The 16,878-nt window shown below is 39.8% G+C and overlaps 1 protein-coding gene across 1 annotated transcript in view; it reads left to right on the top strand.

Moving 5' to 3' along the window:
- LOC119533942 (zinc finger protein 398) overlaps positions 1-12,008 on the top strand; it is a 53,135-nt gene extending 41,127 nt beyond the window's left edge. Inside the window, exons 5-6 of the mRNA XM_037835905.1 lie at positions 4,533-4,646; positions 5,980-12,008. Coding sequence (XP_037691833.1) covers positions 4,533-4,646; positions 5,980-7,133 — 1,268 coding nt within the window. The 3' untranslated portion in view covers positions 7,134-12,008. The remainder of the gene's footprint in view (positions 1-4,532; positions 4,647-5,979) is intronic.
- Positions 12,009-16,878: the final 4,870 nt, after the last annotated feature.

Here is a 16,878-nt window from a genome sequence, read left to right as displayed (position 1 = left end):
ACAATTGTCTTCAAGAGTCCAGAGTACTGGGTTGGAGTTTGATAGTTTCAAGTATTTCCTTCTAGCTATTACAATACATTAAAACCTAAGAGGTGGGGAAGATCTAAGATGGTGGCATAGAGAGGAGTGGAAGCTAGTTAATCCCCCTGGAACAACTAATAAACAACCAGGAACAGCTAGTAAATAATCTGGAATAACTGCAGGGGGACAAACTTGACCATCCACTCATCATATACCAACTTGAATTGGGAGGAATGCCTGAGATCACAGCATAAAATCTGTAAGTAAAAACTGCGGATTCAAGCCGGGAGCTCCTCCCCCCACAGCCCGACCTGCAATACCTCATGGTGCTAGAGAGAAGCTCTCTCCCAGCAACGAATATAGCTCAACTGAGCTCCAACTGGGATTTTAATTAACAAGCGTGGACTGCTCGCTATGAGCTATGAATCCCCAACAAACAGACAGAGGCTTTGGGTGATGACTAACCTTCGAGAGCCAGAGGGTGGCCGTGGACTGGCCCTGAAGGGGGCTTTCTGTCCCTGTTTCAGCTCAGTGGAAAAAGCCTCAGCCATTTTCAGTTCCCAGTGCTCTGAACCAGACAAGGGTGGAGATAGCACAGGCAGTCTATTCAAATACTAATGACCTCTCTCCCTAGAGGGGTTGTCTTCCCTAACAGGAAAGGGGTGGGGCCCAGCTCTACTACCCACCTTCCATTCAGAACCAGACCAAAGATCCTGGGGGAAAACAGCCACGGGCCAACCTCCTTACACCAGTCTGGAGTACAGGCTGACAGGCACCACCTGCTGAGCAGAAAAGCACAGTGACCTGAAGCATCACAGGGTGTACCAGTTTTCTAAGACACACCCTCAGGGAAACCGGATACTGAGTATTTCTTCCTTCTGGGACCTGAGCCCATTCTGGTCTGAGAAAACCTGATTGGGGTAACCAAGGAAACCATGCCTAGACAACAGAAAAATACAACCTTCACTAAGAAAAATGAAGTTATGGCCCAGTCAAAGGAACAAACTTACACTTCAACTGAGATATAGGAATTGAAACAACTAATACTAAGTCAATTCAAAAAGTTTAGGGAAGATATGGCAAAAGAGATGAACCATATGATGAAAACACTGGGCATACATAAGGTAGAAATTGAAAGTTGGAGAAACCAACCGGCAGAATCTATGGAAATGACAGCCACAACACAAGAGATGAAAGACACAATGGAAACATACAACAGCAGTTCTCAAGAGGCAGAAGAAAACACTCAGGAACTGGAAAACAAGGCACCTGAAAGCCTACACACAAAAGAACAGATAGAGAAAAGAATGGAAAAATACAAGCAATGTTTCTGGGAACTTAAGGACAAAAGAAAGAGCAAGAATGTACATGTCATTGGTGTCCCAGAAGGAGAAGAGAAGGGAAAAGGGGCAGAAGCGATAACAGAGTAAAAAATCAATGAAAATTTCCCATGTCTTACGAAAGATGTAAAATTATGGATCAAGTGCAGCAAACCACAAACAGAATAGATCTGAATAGGCCTACACGAAGACACTTAATCAGATTATCAAATGTCAGAGATAAAGAGAGAATCCTGAAAGCAGCAAGAGAAAAGCAATCCATCACATACAAAGGAAGCTTGATAAGACTATGTGCAGATTTCTCAGTAGGAACCATGGAGGCAAGAAGGAAGTGTTGTGGTATATTTAAGATACTGAAAGAGAAAAATCACCAGCCAAGAATCCTATATCCAGCAAAACTATCCTTCAAATATGAGGGAGAGCTTAAAATATTCTCTGACACAGACAATGACATAGTTTGTGAACAAGATACATGCTCTACAGGAAACACTAAAGGAAGCACTGCAGACAGAAAAGAAAAGACAGGAGTGAGAGGTTTGGAACACAGTTTTGGGAGATAGTAGCACAGCAGTGTAAGTATACTGAACAAAGATGACTGTGAGTATGGTTGAAAGAGGAAAGTTGGGACCATGTGAGACACCAGAACAAAAGACAAAGGATAAATACTGGGACTGTGTAACTCAGGGAAACCTAGGGTGCTAAATGATTGTACTAAAAGGTACAAATATGTTTTTACATGAGGTAGAATAGATGAATATCAACATTGCAAGGTGTTAAAAATAGGGTGGGATTGGGGGGAAATAAAATCAATGAAAACTAGAGACTATAGTTTATGGAAACGTATTATGCTCTCTTTAATATAAGAAAGGCAATATACCAAAACCTAAATGCATATGGGGGGGGGGCAGAATAGGGGAAGGTATGGGACTCCTGGCATTGGTGATGTTGTCTGACTCTTTATTCTACTTTAGGTTAATGCTGTCTTTCCTTTTGTTGCTTTCTAGCTGTGAAGTTTTGTGTTTTTTTGTTTTCGTTTCTCTCTCTCTCTCTCTCTCTCTCTCTCTCTCTCTCTCTCTCTTTCTCTTTTCTTTTTCTTTTGTCTGTCTGCCTTCTTTGAATGTTCCTCCTTTGTGGAAGAAATGGAGATGTCCTTATATAGATAGTGGCGATGGTGCTGAGTACATAAATACATGACTATACAGGGAACCATCTATTGTTTACTTCGGACGGAATGCATGGTGTCTGAACAAAACTATCTTGAAAGAAATGGGTTGATGAAGAAACCTTGATGGCACTATATTGAGTGAAATAAGACAGACACATAAAGGCAAATATTGCAGTCTCACTGATACAAACTAATTATAATATGTAAACTCATAGCTGTGAAATATAAGTTACCAGGATATAGAATGAGGCTAAAGAATGGGGAGTGGTTGCTTATTATGAGTTTTTAAGTTCAACTAGGGTGAGCTTAAACATTTGGAAATGGACAGGGGTGATGGTAACATGTTGTGAGAATAACTAATAGTGCTGAATGGTGTGTGAATGTGGTGGAAAGGGGAAGCTCAGAGTCATGTAGGTCACCAGAAGGAAAGTTGGAAGTTAAAAGATGGGAATGTATAAAACAGTGAATCCTGTGATGTACAATGTTTGTGATTGACTATACAAATATTAGAAAGCTCTTTCATGAACTAGACAAATTTATGACACTATAACTAGAAATTAATAATAGAGAGGCATATAGGAAAAAATATATACCTATTGCAAACTATATATACAGTTAGTAGTATTTTAACATTCCTTCATCAACAGTAACAAATGCACTATACCAAACTATGAATCAGTAATGGAGGGGGGTGTGTTAGGAGTATGGGAGGATTTGAGTTTCCTTTTCTTGTCTTTATTTCTTTTCTGGAGTAATGAAAATGTTCTAAAAATTGAAAAAAAAATTGTGTTGATTGATGCACAGCTGTATGATGGTACTGTGGGCAATTGATTGTATACTTTGGATCTTTGGATAGTTGTATGGTATGTGAACAATCACAATTAAAAAAATATATATATATATATATATATATGTGTGTGTATATATATATTAAAAAACCTAAGAGGTGTTATCTATATAGTGTATAAGAATGTCCACCAGGGTGACCTCTCTACTCCATTTGAAATCTGTCAGCCACTGAAACTTTATTTCGTTTCATTTCGCAACCCCCTTTTGGTCAAGAAGATATTCTTAATCCCATGATGTGAGGTCCAGATTCATCCCCGGGAGTCATATCCTGCGTTGGCCAGGGAGTTTTACACCCCTGAGAGTCAGGTTCCACGTAGGGAGGAGGGCAGTGAGTTCACGTGCCAAGGTGACTTAGAGAGGGGGGGTGGGGCACATCTGAGCAGCAAAGAGGTACTCAGGGGGAGACTCTTAGGCAAAATTATATGCACTGACCTGGCTTTTTAATTCTGGAAATGTATTTGTTTTTTAATTAACTTTTAAAAGTACTTTTTTGATCAACCTTGTTTCTCTTCTTTTTTTTTCTGGGGTATTTTAAAGCAAATCTTTGACATCAAGGTATTTTACCATTTAATATCAATGGCTCCTCTACTTAAATGGGGAAAATATTCCTTGCTTTATTATTTCATAAAAGTATTATAAGAGAAAAAAGGTGAAAAAGAGCTATTATAATGCAAGGTACCATTGATTCCATGTTATAACAGGGTGCCATCTCCAAAATAAAGATTGTGAATTTGTTTTAAAATGGTCTCGTTGAAAATAGAGAATCAAGCTGATTATGTCATGCAAAAATATATCAATTTGGTTTCATTTTGAACTGGTTCCCTAGAGTTTGTATGCATTTTTTAAAAGGCTGGTTCATTTTTGTTGTTGTACTTAAGATAGAACTAAATACTTGATGAATAAAATGTTAAAAGTTGTATCTGGGTATCTGGGTGGGGGGTATGTTGCAGTTTTTTGTACGAGTTTTATGTTATTTTTGCAATTGTCCAGTAAGTATGAAATTATTTCAAAATAAAAAGTTTTTAAAAAAGAAAACATGAAAATATAAAACAAAAAATACACATTTGAGTAAAACAGTGTTCAGCAAACTAACATGATTAATTTTACTTTCTGATTCAAGTCCCTGAAGGCCATTCTCTTCTTTTTCCCATAAATAGAACCTGGTATTTCAACCTCGGACATTTTGTCCTGGATTAAACAAGAGGAGGAGCCTCAGACTGGGGTCCCACAGGAGTCCAAGGAGAGTGACATATACAAAAGTACCTATGCTGGTGAGTAATACATTGAAGCAGTTTTCATACTCAGATCCTGTTCATGCCGGTACTGACTGAAGAAACAGCAGATAAAATGGGGTTGTGGAGGCAAGGAAGTGGGAGAAGAATGGAGGAGGAGGGAGGCAGACTCAGAATTAATAAGTTAGAAATGAAATTTTAAAATGCTGCTAATATAAATTGTAAGCAAGAAAACACACTCTTAAGTGGAAAAACAATATAGAATTGTCAAGAGGAAGAAAAATAAATGCATACAGATGGACCAAAAGTATTAGAATGGGGAAGGATAGAAGAACATTTGAAAATCAAATAGAAAGGAGAGAACAAAAGGTTGGGAGAGGGCAATGGAGACAGAAATATCATTGGTAAGGAGCAAATGGGAATGTTAACTAAGAGCCCTCCCTCAGTAAAAGAAAAAACAATGATGGGAGAAGAAACAGAAATATCTTCCTCCAAAGAGATTTAGCACCGTCTCTACCTATAGTCTGTATTTGTATGTGAATTATAAAAGGCAGAATCTCAAGGTCAGAAGGAACCCAATAGTTTATGCAACATGTTTTTAATATTTCTTATGCTCTTTGTTCTTTTATACTCTGAGAAGTGCAAATGAAAAATAAAGAGTTTCTGTTATTCAGGAAACTTACAGGGGAACATTTAACAATAGGGGGCATACCTATTGTTAGTGCCAGAATTTGTGGGATGGATGATTTATATAAAAGAAATGAGAAGTTTGGAGAAGATATATCAGTTTTAATTTAGGAATTTAGAGAAGGCCTGTAGAAGCATGTGAAGCCAGGGTCAGACCTTAGGAAATTGATACAATATGGCTGTATATAATTTGGGAAAGGGAGGAGACAAATGCATTCCACCAAAAGGAAGATAAAATGAGCAAAGGTGCAGAATTACACAAAATGTGTACTTTATTTTCAGGGAAAATAAAGAGACAGCTGACTATAGCAAAGGATTTATCTGGTAGAATTGAGAGGAATGAAAGTCGGTAAATACACGACTTTAGCCTTTATCACAATAGAAAACAAAGAATCTTTCAAAGGTCTCAAGCAAAAATGAAATCTATTGAAAGTAATGTTGGAAAATTGATACCTAAGATTTTCCTATTCCAAACAGGGAACATCTAAGAGGGACAATATTGAATTGTCTGATGATCTGTCGCAGGGAATATAAATGCCTTGATTCTTAATCTCAGCCCTCCGCTAAGTTTATTTTCTGAGCCACTTAAGAGCACAGAGCAATCTTGTAGAGCTGAGCAGGGATACATGAGAGTTGCTGGTGAGATAGTAGCTTACAGATATAACTCTTAAGTTCTTTCTTTCAGATGAAGAGCTTGTGGTTAAAGCTGAAGGCCTTGCTAGGGCCTCATTGTGCCCTGAGATTCCAGTCACCTTCTCTTCCCCACCAGCAGCAGCAAAGGATACTTTTTCAGATGTGGCTTTCAAAAGACAGCAGTCTGCATCCGTGACACCTTTTGGACGTCCAGCGACTGACCTGGCTGAAGCCTCTGAGGGAACAGTGACTTTTACTCAATTGAGTAGTTACCCTCTTCCACCTCCAGCTAGAGAGCAGGTATTCTCATGCCACCACTGTGGCAAGAGTTTCAACCAAGACATGTTGCTAACTCATGAATGTAGCCACACTGGTGAGCACCCCTTATCCTGTGTCCAGTGCCCTAAGCACTTTCCTGAGCAGGCTGAGCTTAGCAGTAACTCCCAGGAACATGCCAATGAGACACCCCCCACCTGCCCACACTGTGCCAGGACTTTTACTCACCCATCAAGACTCACCTACCACCTTCGGGTCCATAATAGTACTGAGCGCCCTTTCCCCTGTCCTGATTGTCCTAAGCGCTTTGCTGACCAGGCCCGCCTCACTAGCCACCGACGAGCTCATGCAAGTGAGAGACCCTTCCGCTGTACCCAATGTGGCAGGAGCTTCAGTCTGAAAATCAGCCTCCTACTCCATCAACGGGGTCATGCGCAGGAGCGGCCTTTCTCCTGCCCTCAGTGTGGCATTGACTTCAATGGTCACTCGGCTCTGATTCGCCACCAGATGATTCACACAGGTGAGCGTCCTTACCCATGCACTGACTGCAGTAAGAGCTTTATGCGCAAGGAGCACCTACTGAACCACCGGCGGTTGCACACAGGAGAGCGGCCCTTCAGCTGTGCTCACTGTGGCAAGAGTTTCATCCGGAAGCACCATCTCATGAAACACCAGCGTATCCACACAGGCGAGCGGCCCTACCCCTGTTCCTACTGTGGCAGAAGCTTTCGCTACAAACAGACACTCAAGGACCACCTGCGGTCGGGCCACAGTGGAGGCTGTGGGGATGATAGAAACCCATCCGGACAGCCACCTGACCCACCAGGTCCCCTCTTAACTGGGCTTGAAACCTCTGGCCTAGGAGTAAACACTGAAGGCCTGGAGGCCAACCAGTGGTATGGAGAAGGGAGTGGAGGGGCAGTTTTGTAAAACTTGTCATTTTGTGGTTATCCATGCTTGCAAAAGGACAAAAAATCCAAGAGAAAGCCCATGAGTCCCTCTACTTCTCACAATAATTATTATCTGGCATGTTAATGAATTTGGGGTCCTACACACTTGACTAGGCACATGCTGGAGTTTGAAACTTCACAACATTACAAAAATACCACATTGTGAAGCTCAGAAAGACTTGGAAAGGAACCCAGCATCTCTGTCTTTCCAAAGGTATTACATAAGCAGAAGTTACAAGAATGTTACAACAAGGTTGAAAAGCAAGATTTAGCCACTGGTAATCTATTATAGGATAATAGCTTGATAATCATATGTGACTCTAGGTAGAGGCTGGTGCACAGGAAGAGCCTCCAAAGCTTGAAGCCCATTGTAAGGCATGAGAATGTTTAAAGCCTTTCATTAATTCCTTGATAGATTATGGTGATTATTTAAGAAAGTGCTGTTAAGCCATTGTTTATATTATTCCATAATTGTCTCTTGATATCAGTGAGATCTGTTCACAAACTTACATAGCTGCCTTTCTATGTAATGTGATAGTTCAAGACTGCCTTCCTATGCTTACTAGATTAATTCCTGTAATACATTTTGTTTAATATTGGGTGAAGAAGAAATCTGACTTTAAAAGCTTCTTAAGGAAAACAGCTCTTAACTTTTACTGGCTTGAATTGAAGCATTCAGGCTTTTCTGGGCATTTAAACCTCTGGAAACATTTGCCAGTGTCCTAGGATCACTGTTTAAGTCGCAGCTTTAAAAGAGATCCCACAGAAATTTCTGGCACATCAGTGACAGAACTCCTAAAATTTGTGTCTGAACCATTTCTTGGAGTCCTTTACATCAAATTATTTGTTACCTTTTTCAAGCCAATAAGCTGGCTTTTCCATTCCTGATGTCTGATATTCTAGACAGTCATCAGCAGAAAAGATCACAGAACTTCCTAGAAACATTATGGAGTTTCAGAAAGCACCAGTGGACTTTCGTCTTTCATTTCCTAAGTAGTGAGATAATAGTGTTGTAATAGAACTCTCTTGAGCCATCAAGGAGTTTGTATGTTCACCCCATCTGACTCTACCCCATCAGCAATGGACAGATTGAGGAATTTCCTTAGATAACTGAGAGCTAAGACTCAGCCAAAGACAAGGACAGCCTGTTCCTGCTTGTTTTGCTTTTAGGGACTTGGGCTACCATGTGTTCTTTTGTCAGGGTCATTCAATCACTTGGGAGCATCTGAGTTTGATCCTACACCTAAGTGGCTTTGTGACTGGCTATAAGTCCCTTTGCATTTACAGATCTCAAATTTTCATCTGCAGAATGAGGCCTTTGGAAGGAAAAAGATGCGCCTCTAGAAAAATTTTTTTAAAAATTAAACTTGTGATAGATTCCTTCTCCTGTCAAAATCCTGTCTATATCTCTGGCTTCTTTCCAGGTAAAGCCAAATTAGTCAGCTGAATCAAAGCAGAGAAATTCTTGCTGAAACTTGACTGAAATCAATTTGATTTATTGTTTTACTCTTACTTGGAGCCTGAGGTAGAAGACAGGAAGAGAAGGAAGAAGCAATAAATATTGGGCAAAAAAGCTGTTTATTCCTGAGCTCTCATCTACCCTGAATTTTCCTAAGATGCCTGGAACAAGGTCTGCAAGTATTTTGGCAAGACACTTTCTTTATGAAATAATAAGAGAGGGGTCCATTTTTTCCCTTTTTATCTCACCCAACCTTCACCCCGTCAAGCGATGCATAGCCACACTAGGAAAAAGGGTTACCCTAGCTAGCTTTGCTCCTGTGAAGGCTCTGTCCGAACATGCTGCTCTTCAGGATAATCACATTTCTAAAACATTTGCTACATGCCCTTCACAATACCAGGAACCATGGGAGATGTAAGAAATGTGTGGGACCTAGTGTGCTGTCATAAGTTAGAGTCTGAAAGCGATGAAAAGACCAAAGGGTAAAGAACAAAGCAAGACAGAAGATGGGCAGAACCCTGGCATATTAGGATTAAGACTTTCTAGCCAGAATCAACCCTTACTGTGGAAAAACTCAGAGGTTCTGGGAATCTCAAAGCCATGATTCTGGCTTCATTGGTGACTCACCAGGAACTTCAGTATGAGAATCAGCTCTGTTTTGTACCTTGATTTCCCTCATGAAAAGGGTGAAGAATGAAGGTACTATCTTTAGAGCAGGAGCTCCCTTTTCTGAATGGATTCAAGCATTTGCCACGGTATGCTAGGTTTCATGTTGGAGTAGATAACATCTAAAATTTCTTTTTACTCAGTGATTTACTGAGCACACAGCTTACCAAAGACAGAGACCTGTAGATAAAAATGCTGCAGATTGATCCCACAGCCCCTTCTGGAAGGAACTGTAGCCAACAGTGACCCAAACTTTGGCAGAGAGTGAACACAGTGTAAATACCCAGCCATTTTAAGCAAGAGCCAGAAGCTGAATGAAAGGGAATGTGCAGGCCATCCCAGAAAGATAGAAATAGGTATTACATAATCTTCAGCCCTGGTATAAACTAGGGAATTCAACTGTTATACATTCTCTTCTCCTTTCCCTCCATCAGTCCCCCACTAGATAGAACTCCAGGCCAGCTGTAAAGAGTTGACTTAAGATTCAAAGTTGTATAATAAATGGATCCATGGGGAGGATAAGCTAAACTTTCACAGAATGGGTCCATTGTGGGCTTCTGATAAGGTGTGTATTTAATTGTGGAGTTGAAGAAGTATCTGATGTTTGGCTGAGGTTTGGTTGCCATTACCAGACAAGATAGGACATAGGAAAACCCAGAAATGTGCTTTTCATCGGTCTGCCCTCTGAGCTAAGGAGTCTGTACTGTCGTAGACACCATCTCCTTGACCTTTTTCAAATGTTGGAATCGTCAGTGGATCCAGGTGTTGAACATAACCTGATGCACTCTTTGCTTACTAGGTTTTTCACCATTAGAGATGAACCTCTAGTTCAACCACAGATCTGAAAGTAAATGGAAGTTGATTGCTTGATTAGAAAGTAAAAGATGACTCCAGTCCTTTTTTGCTGGCTTGATACTGGAGACACATTAGTCAGGCTCTAGCTGTGTTCAACATAGCTTCCCTCATTAACAATAAAGTCTGCCAAGTTCTTACTGGGGACTCTGTTGGGCTTCTCTTCAGAGCATTTTCAAGAGATGTGGGTGTCCATGCCTATCTACCAGGGCCAGACTCACTTACTGGCAAATAACAAATATTCACTGTCTGTCTGCAAAAGCCTTATTGTTAAAAAGGACCTGAGCTCCTTTATCTGTTCATCCCAAATGGGATAGAGATCCCAAATACTTCATCCATCCTCAGTTTCCTCTTGAGAAGGGGCAGTGCCCTCCCCCATATCTTAGCATATTAGACAACAAAATCATCCTCAGTATCTGCCCGAGGACTCCTGAGTAGCAATGAGTAAAAGCAAATATTTGAAAAAAGAGATTCTTATGGAAGAGAACCTCTGATATCATCATATTTATGTTTTTTATGTGTACTTGATAGATACCTGTGACTGTATTTTGTTCACTACAGTTCTTTATCTTTAGCAAAGGCAGCAGTCACCACTTCTTTTAGGATTTGTACACAGAGGCCATTCTTTGTATTGGAAACTGTCAGGCTCTTACAAACAAAGATACTCAAATTAGGTCACCTTGGAGAGTGGGGGGTGGGGGTGAGTGAGTGCACAAGGTCTTAATGTAAGATACATGTGGGTGAGTACAGTTTAATGGTTAAGAGCATGAACTCTCGGGTTGGGCCTGGATTCTAATCCTGGGTTTATCATAAGTAACATAACTGATACATTTAACCATCTTGCACCTTAGTTTCCGTATCTGTAAAATAGGGATTATAATACCTATGTCTCAGAGGTGTTAGAGTTTAGGAGGAAACCTATATAAAGTGCTTAGCACAAAGCCCAACACACAGAAGGTGCTCAGTATTACAGCTATCAAGAAAGATTTTACGGGACCAAGCAGAGAGTAAAGCTGGATTGATTCTGAAGTGGAAAGTGTCAAGAACTGAGGCTACAGAAGTGGCTGGTCTCTCTGTCTCTTGTTGAGCACATGATCACTTGATGTCTCAGCTTTTTGCCTTCTGATTTCTTTTGCTTCCATTTAGCTTATTTTTTTACTATATCTTTTCTGTACCTCACAGCTTCTGTAAGTACCTATGTGCCATGACAGTGTGTAGCTCTCATTCTCTTGTTTTTCTTAGTTCAAGTTCTAATGTAGGAAATCTGGCCCAGCTCTTCTTTCAATACCAGGGCCCAGAAGTTTCCAGCCAACCCTTGGATTGGTTGCCCTTGGGTTACATGTTCATTCTAGTTTAGTCAGCTGTAGTGGGGAAGGCAAGTCACATGGCTACTGCACCAGGATCTGTGGGCTTGCTAGATTCATTTGGGAATGGGCAGATGGTGGCACAGTATAGCATTTCTAGAGCTACCAGGAAAGGAGAGAATATCTTTTAACCTTTATCAGGTTTCCTTAAAAGGCTTCTACTTCATATTCTCTATCATACACCAGAACCTACTGTCCCTTGCACACAGGACCTAGAAAGTGCTGTTAAGTATCTTGTAAAGGAGTAATTTGTCAATTTCTAGGGTGTCATTCCTCCCTTTCTAGCCCTGCTCCAGTTTCTTTTTAAATGAGTAGCTCTGGCCATAGTCATACACACAGAGAGAATAATTGTATGTCAATTTGGTCAATTAACTAGCCTCTTAAAAACAAAAAATTATAATACCAGCTATCCACCAAAGAAGACAGCCCAATCAGAGAAGCCTCAAAAGCAGTGTGCTGCAATGCTCTCAAAGACTGCCAGGTTATATTTCAAATAAAATCTTTGATAAAACCTCATTGGGTTATGTGGTTCTGTTTGTTTATTAGCAAAGCCAGTGTTCACTACAAAATCTTGAAACAAGTCAAAATCAAGCTACCCAGAAACAGAGTCATGTCTTGTTTTTTATCCCTCATGGTGCTACATGCTGTTAGGCACATGGATGCTCAGTGAGTAACTGTATAGTGGAAACTTTTGAAGATCTCATTTTCCTATTCCTAATGTGGAAATTTAACAAAATGGTAATATAAGGTCCCTTCCAACTCTATAGGATTTAATATTTTACTTTCCAGGTCCTGTTTTCCTTGTCTGGTTCTACCCTATTGAGTGATTGCTCCAACACAGCAGAATAAATACTTCTGAGAGGTATGAATTATTTGAGAATAAAAAGTTACATTCTAACCATGTTGTAATTGTTCCAAAGCCACACAAACTGACAAAGTTGTAGCAAAAGTATAAAATTTTATTTTAAATATGTACACAGTATGCATTTGATTCATTTTTTTTAAAAAAAGCATAAGAAAATGAAAACACACCAAAATAACAATGACTGTGCTAGGATGGTGGATTAATTCAGTGATTGTATTTCCCTATAAATTTTGTGTCATTCAATAACATTCCTTAAAAGGTAAGTTTAATGCTTTTATAAGAATAAGGATTATTGTAATGAAAAAGGTCCTGGAATAGAATTTGGGAGGCCAGCGTTCTAATCTTGCTTTCAGTTTTCTCATCTGTAGTGTGAAGATAATACTGGCTTTATCTAATTTACATAGGTGGTGTGAGGATTGAATGAAGAAAGATATTCAAAGTACTCTGAAACCTATTGTAGACATTAGAAGAAAGTACTTGTTGGCCAGTTGTACAATTCCCTGGATTTTTTTGGTGCTGATCGTCATTCAAACTGGACATTAGTCATTTCTTCACTTCCACTTTGTCCGTACTGGACAAAGAGTGCAGTTAGGGGACCAGTGGCAGAAGCAGAATTATGTTGTAGGCAGAGGCTGAAAACAAAGTTGAATGCAGAAAATGTCAGTTGGCCTATATAATGTGTTAACTTCTACCAGCAACTTATGTAAGATAACAAATTTTATGTATATGGAGAATTAACAGGGTCAGAAAGGCGAACATACTACTGGAGAGGTTGGGTTAAACAAGCAGAATTTAAAATTAAGGAGGTACATAAGGCTACGTATATCAAGTCAGTTCTCTGCCTTGAGTCACTATTTTTTTTTAAATTTTATTAAAAAAAATCTATAGAGTCAAGTCCATGAATAAACAGCAGGATAAAAACAATGAACAAGAATATTAAGTCAATCATACATTTATGTCATTAGCTGAGAAGTAATAATTTAGGATTTTTGTGAGTTGATGGGGCTGAGACAGGATATGAGGAATAACAAATTTGTTCTCAGAGACTTGGCTGAATATTAGAATGACCTCGGGAGCTTAAAAAATATATATCCATGCCAGGGCCCACCCTGGCATGATTTAATTGGTCTGGGATAGGACCTGTATTTTTTAAAAAAACTCCTCTCAAATGGTTCTAATATGTCTGCAAGGTTTACAAGAGCATAGAAACAGAAAGGGAATTATTGGACTGGGAATGGCCATTTAGCCGGCTGTACTGGAGCAGGAAGCTGTGGATTGGAGATTAATAAAGGGTCTTTGAGTTCACATTCGGAAATAATAATTTGATTCTAAAGGCAGGACCCAGAAGGAAGTAAGGCTATGGGAATCATCAAAAAAAGTTCTGACTTATCTCAGTAGTTAAGTTAGGGGCTCTAGAGGCAATGAGAGAAGCAGGATTCACTTCAGTTGTGCCCAGGGCAGGTTGACTCCAGAAACTTGGTATGTAAAACATTGGCAGGATACTGGATGAGAATGGTACCCAGTGTCTATGCTGTAGACCTTCCTAACCTCCATAAAAGCAGAGTTTGGAAAAACCAGTGTTATTCTGCATGATCACTAGTCTTGATTTTGAATGAATTTTGACCATTTTTAGTAATCCAATTCACACTTAGAGTTGAAGGTTTGCCCATTCAGAAGATTCATGAGAAAATACTGCAATTGTTACCAACATAAAATGGGTCTTCTGCATAAAGGGTTTCTAAGCTCCAGGTTTCTGTTGTGTTAGAACTGCTGAGTATAGTGTGCTCACTTAGTCACTAAGCAATTACCTATTTATTGGAAAACTGAGGAAAGATAAAATAGAGTCATTAAAAACTGAAAAGAAGTCAATGAACTTCATTCCTCTACAGTGTCAAAATTTGTAAAGAAGGTGATGAAATGCCTAGTAAAAGTAGGCTGAGACTAAACTTGAAAGGGAGAAAAATAGTATTTTCCCCAAATTTTATATAGGTATAAAACAAATTTTCAGAAGTTAGTGAGGAGGGAGATAGAGGAGTGTGTGAGTGTGTTTGGGTATTTAAGTTGGAATTAAAATGTTGGCAAAAGATGGGTCTGAAAGAGGCAGGGATGTTGAAAATCATCCTAATCAACTAATAAATTGCCCTTAAAACTTTGTAATACAAAATATCTGCCCATGACCCCTGCATTGATATTTTCTTCTAAGTAGCTTCGGGACGTGACCACTTTGCCCACATCATCCCATCCTCCCCTCCATAAGGCCCTGCTCTCTGACTTTTAGTCATACTAGAATGTCAATGACATTGTAACCCAACAAGTTACCCTTCCTTGGAGGTTGGCATTATAACTAGGGACAGCATCCTAAAGTTAACGTAAGAGGTTATAACCATGGACATGCCAGGGAGTGGGAAAAGCTTGAGGGCCTGAGGCTGCCTTCTCTTTTCTTAATCATATCCTCAATAACACTGGTTATCCTTAAGCCTGCTTGTTACATTAGGCATGAGGAGACACCAAGGTATCGGTGCAAATCTGGTACCCTCTTCACTTGGCTAAGAGTAAATCGAGAGGTTTTCTTCCCCCAAATAAAGCTTGTTGTAATTATTGAATGGATGTAGAGTACAGAGAGCAGCAGAAATTCTTCGGAAATGATAGATACATAAATGTTCTGGCATTTATTAATCCCATCCTCCTTTGGCTTCTGCATCCTTTAGTTGAGCATTTATCACTTCAGATACCCCAGGGCAATAGCTATAGAATTTCTAGGTAAGGAGATGTAAAGCAGTCAATTCCCACCCATTCCTACCTGAGAGATTGAGGAGTCAGTCCTATGTCCTTCCCTTATGAGAAATGTTTATTAACAATGATAGATACTTGACATTTATAATTCACTTTATCCAGTTATTCATTCTGCTCCTGAATGAATTAGGTAACTGCTTCATAGTTACCCAATGATTCATAGAAACAAATTGAATGACTGGACCCTTCTCCCAGTACAGGATGTCTCCCACCTAGTATAATCTCTCAGCCCCATCAGCCCACTTGTCACTGCAGTGAGTTCCTATAATGGGGTCCATGGCCTGTGCTGCTCCCTCCTCATGCCCTTCTTGTTTTCCTTCTGGGAAGTGCCCCCTAATTGCCCCATTCACTACCCTTGTATCCACTATTGGATTCTGTGGCCTGTGGTTGCTAGGCTTGGTGGTTAGAAGATAATGCTAGTACAATGAAGCCCATACATTTAAATTCTGTTTGAACTAAATAGTTTTGCTCATATGTCACAACAATGAACTGAAACTCTGGCCCTGGGCAGCCACTCTTTGGCCATAAGGGTAAAAGTGTGAAAGGCTGTGTGAAAATCCATCCTCTGTAAGGGATAAGCATGAACTGGATATACTATGGTGATTTCTTATTGTGCAAAAAGGGAAGTAGTTGTAACCACTTAAATACTGCTTTATATTGAAAAGACAGCTTAACTGCTTAGGACTAACCTAGACCTCATTTCTCATGGTGGATGATCAATAGGTCAAAATGTGTGCTCTGAAATGTGCCTTACTTGGGGAGATGAATTTGTCTAGCACTTCTTGGACTCTACTTGCCTGGTTCCCTAATAATAGAGGATGTGATATTTACAATCAGTCTGCACCCTGCAGCCAGGAAACAGGGTAAGAAATTGCTGACTTCTGGGAGCATAACCTTTACTAGCCTGTAAGCTCCTTGAGGATAGTATTAAGTCGATGAGATACTCATTTCTGTACCCTGGAAGTATGCCTAACAGAGGAAAGTACTTGATTAATTATCCTTCTGAATATGGTGCTCTAATCACATATGTCTCACTTGGGCCAATGGTATTCTTTATTTTACTAAGATGATGTCCTTTTTTTTTTCTTAGTGCAATGGAGAAAAGGGTACTACTGTGGGTGCAGCTCTGAAGCAGGTCTGCCTGGATATAGGGTGATAAGCTTGGAGATCACTGTCATAACAAAATAGGGTCTGGTCCTTTAGGGAAACAAAGTACACATTGTTTTGAGGGTAATCAAAAGTATCTTTTGGCAATAACTCTCTTTGCCGAGTGCCTACTATGTGTTAAGCACTGATCTCATCTCATTTAATCTTTACAATTTACAATTTCTTCCTTTATACATGAGGAGACTGAGTGAGGCTCAGAGAAGTTAAATGAATTGTTCCAAGTCACAGCTAGTTGGCAGTGAATTTGAACCTGGAATTTAAACCCAGGTGTATCCAACTGCAAACCCACCTTCTGCCTTAACAAGGCACATAGTAGTGCTCAGTAAATATTTGTGGAATGAATAAATAACGAATTTCCCTTGCCCCTAATCTTTTCCATCAGCCTACCCTGACCTCTCCCTGGTTTTGCTTTGTTTTGTTGGTTTGTTTGTTTTGCCTTGGCTTGAAGTTTCAAAGGCACACTGTTGACCTATATTTAAGTTTTTGAAGAGGCCACTGTTAAAATGCAGTGCACCTTATTTCAGAGGAAGTTTGGCCCTCTGACACATTAGCACAGATT

This window comes from Choloepus didactylus, chromosome 5, assembly GCF_015220235.1.
Source record: "Choloepus didactylus isolate mChoDid1 chromosome 5, mChoDid1.pri, whole genome shotgun sequence".
Taxonomy (NCBI): domain Eukaryota; kingdom Metazoa; phylum Chordata; class Mammalia; order Pilosa; family Megalonychidae; genus Choloepus; species Choloepus didactylus.
This window is presented reverse-complemented; position numbering and strand designations above follow the sequence as displayed.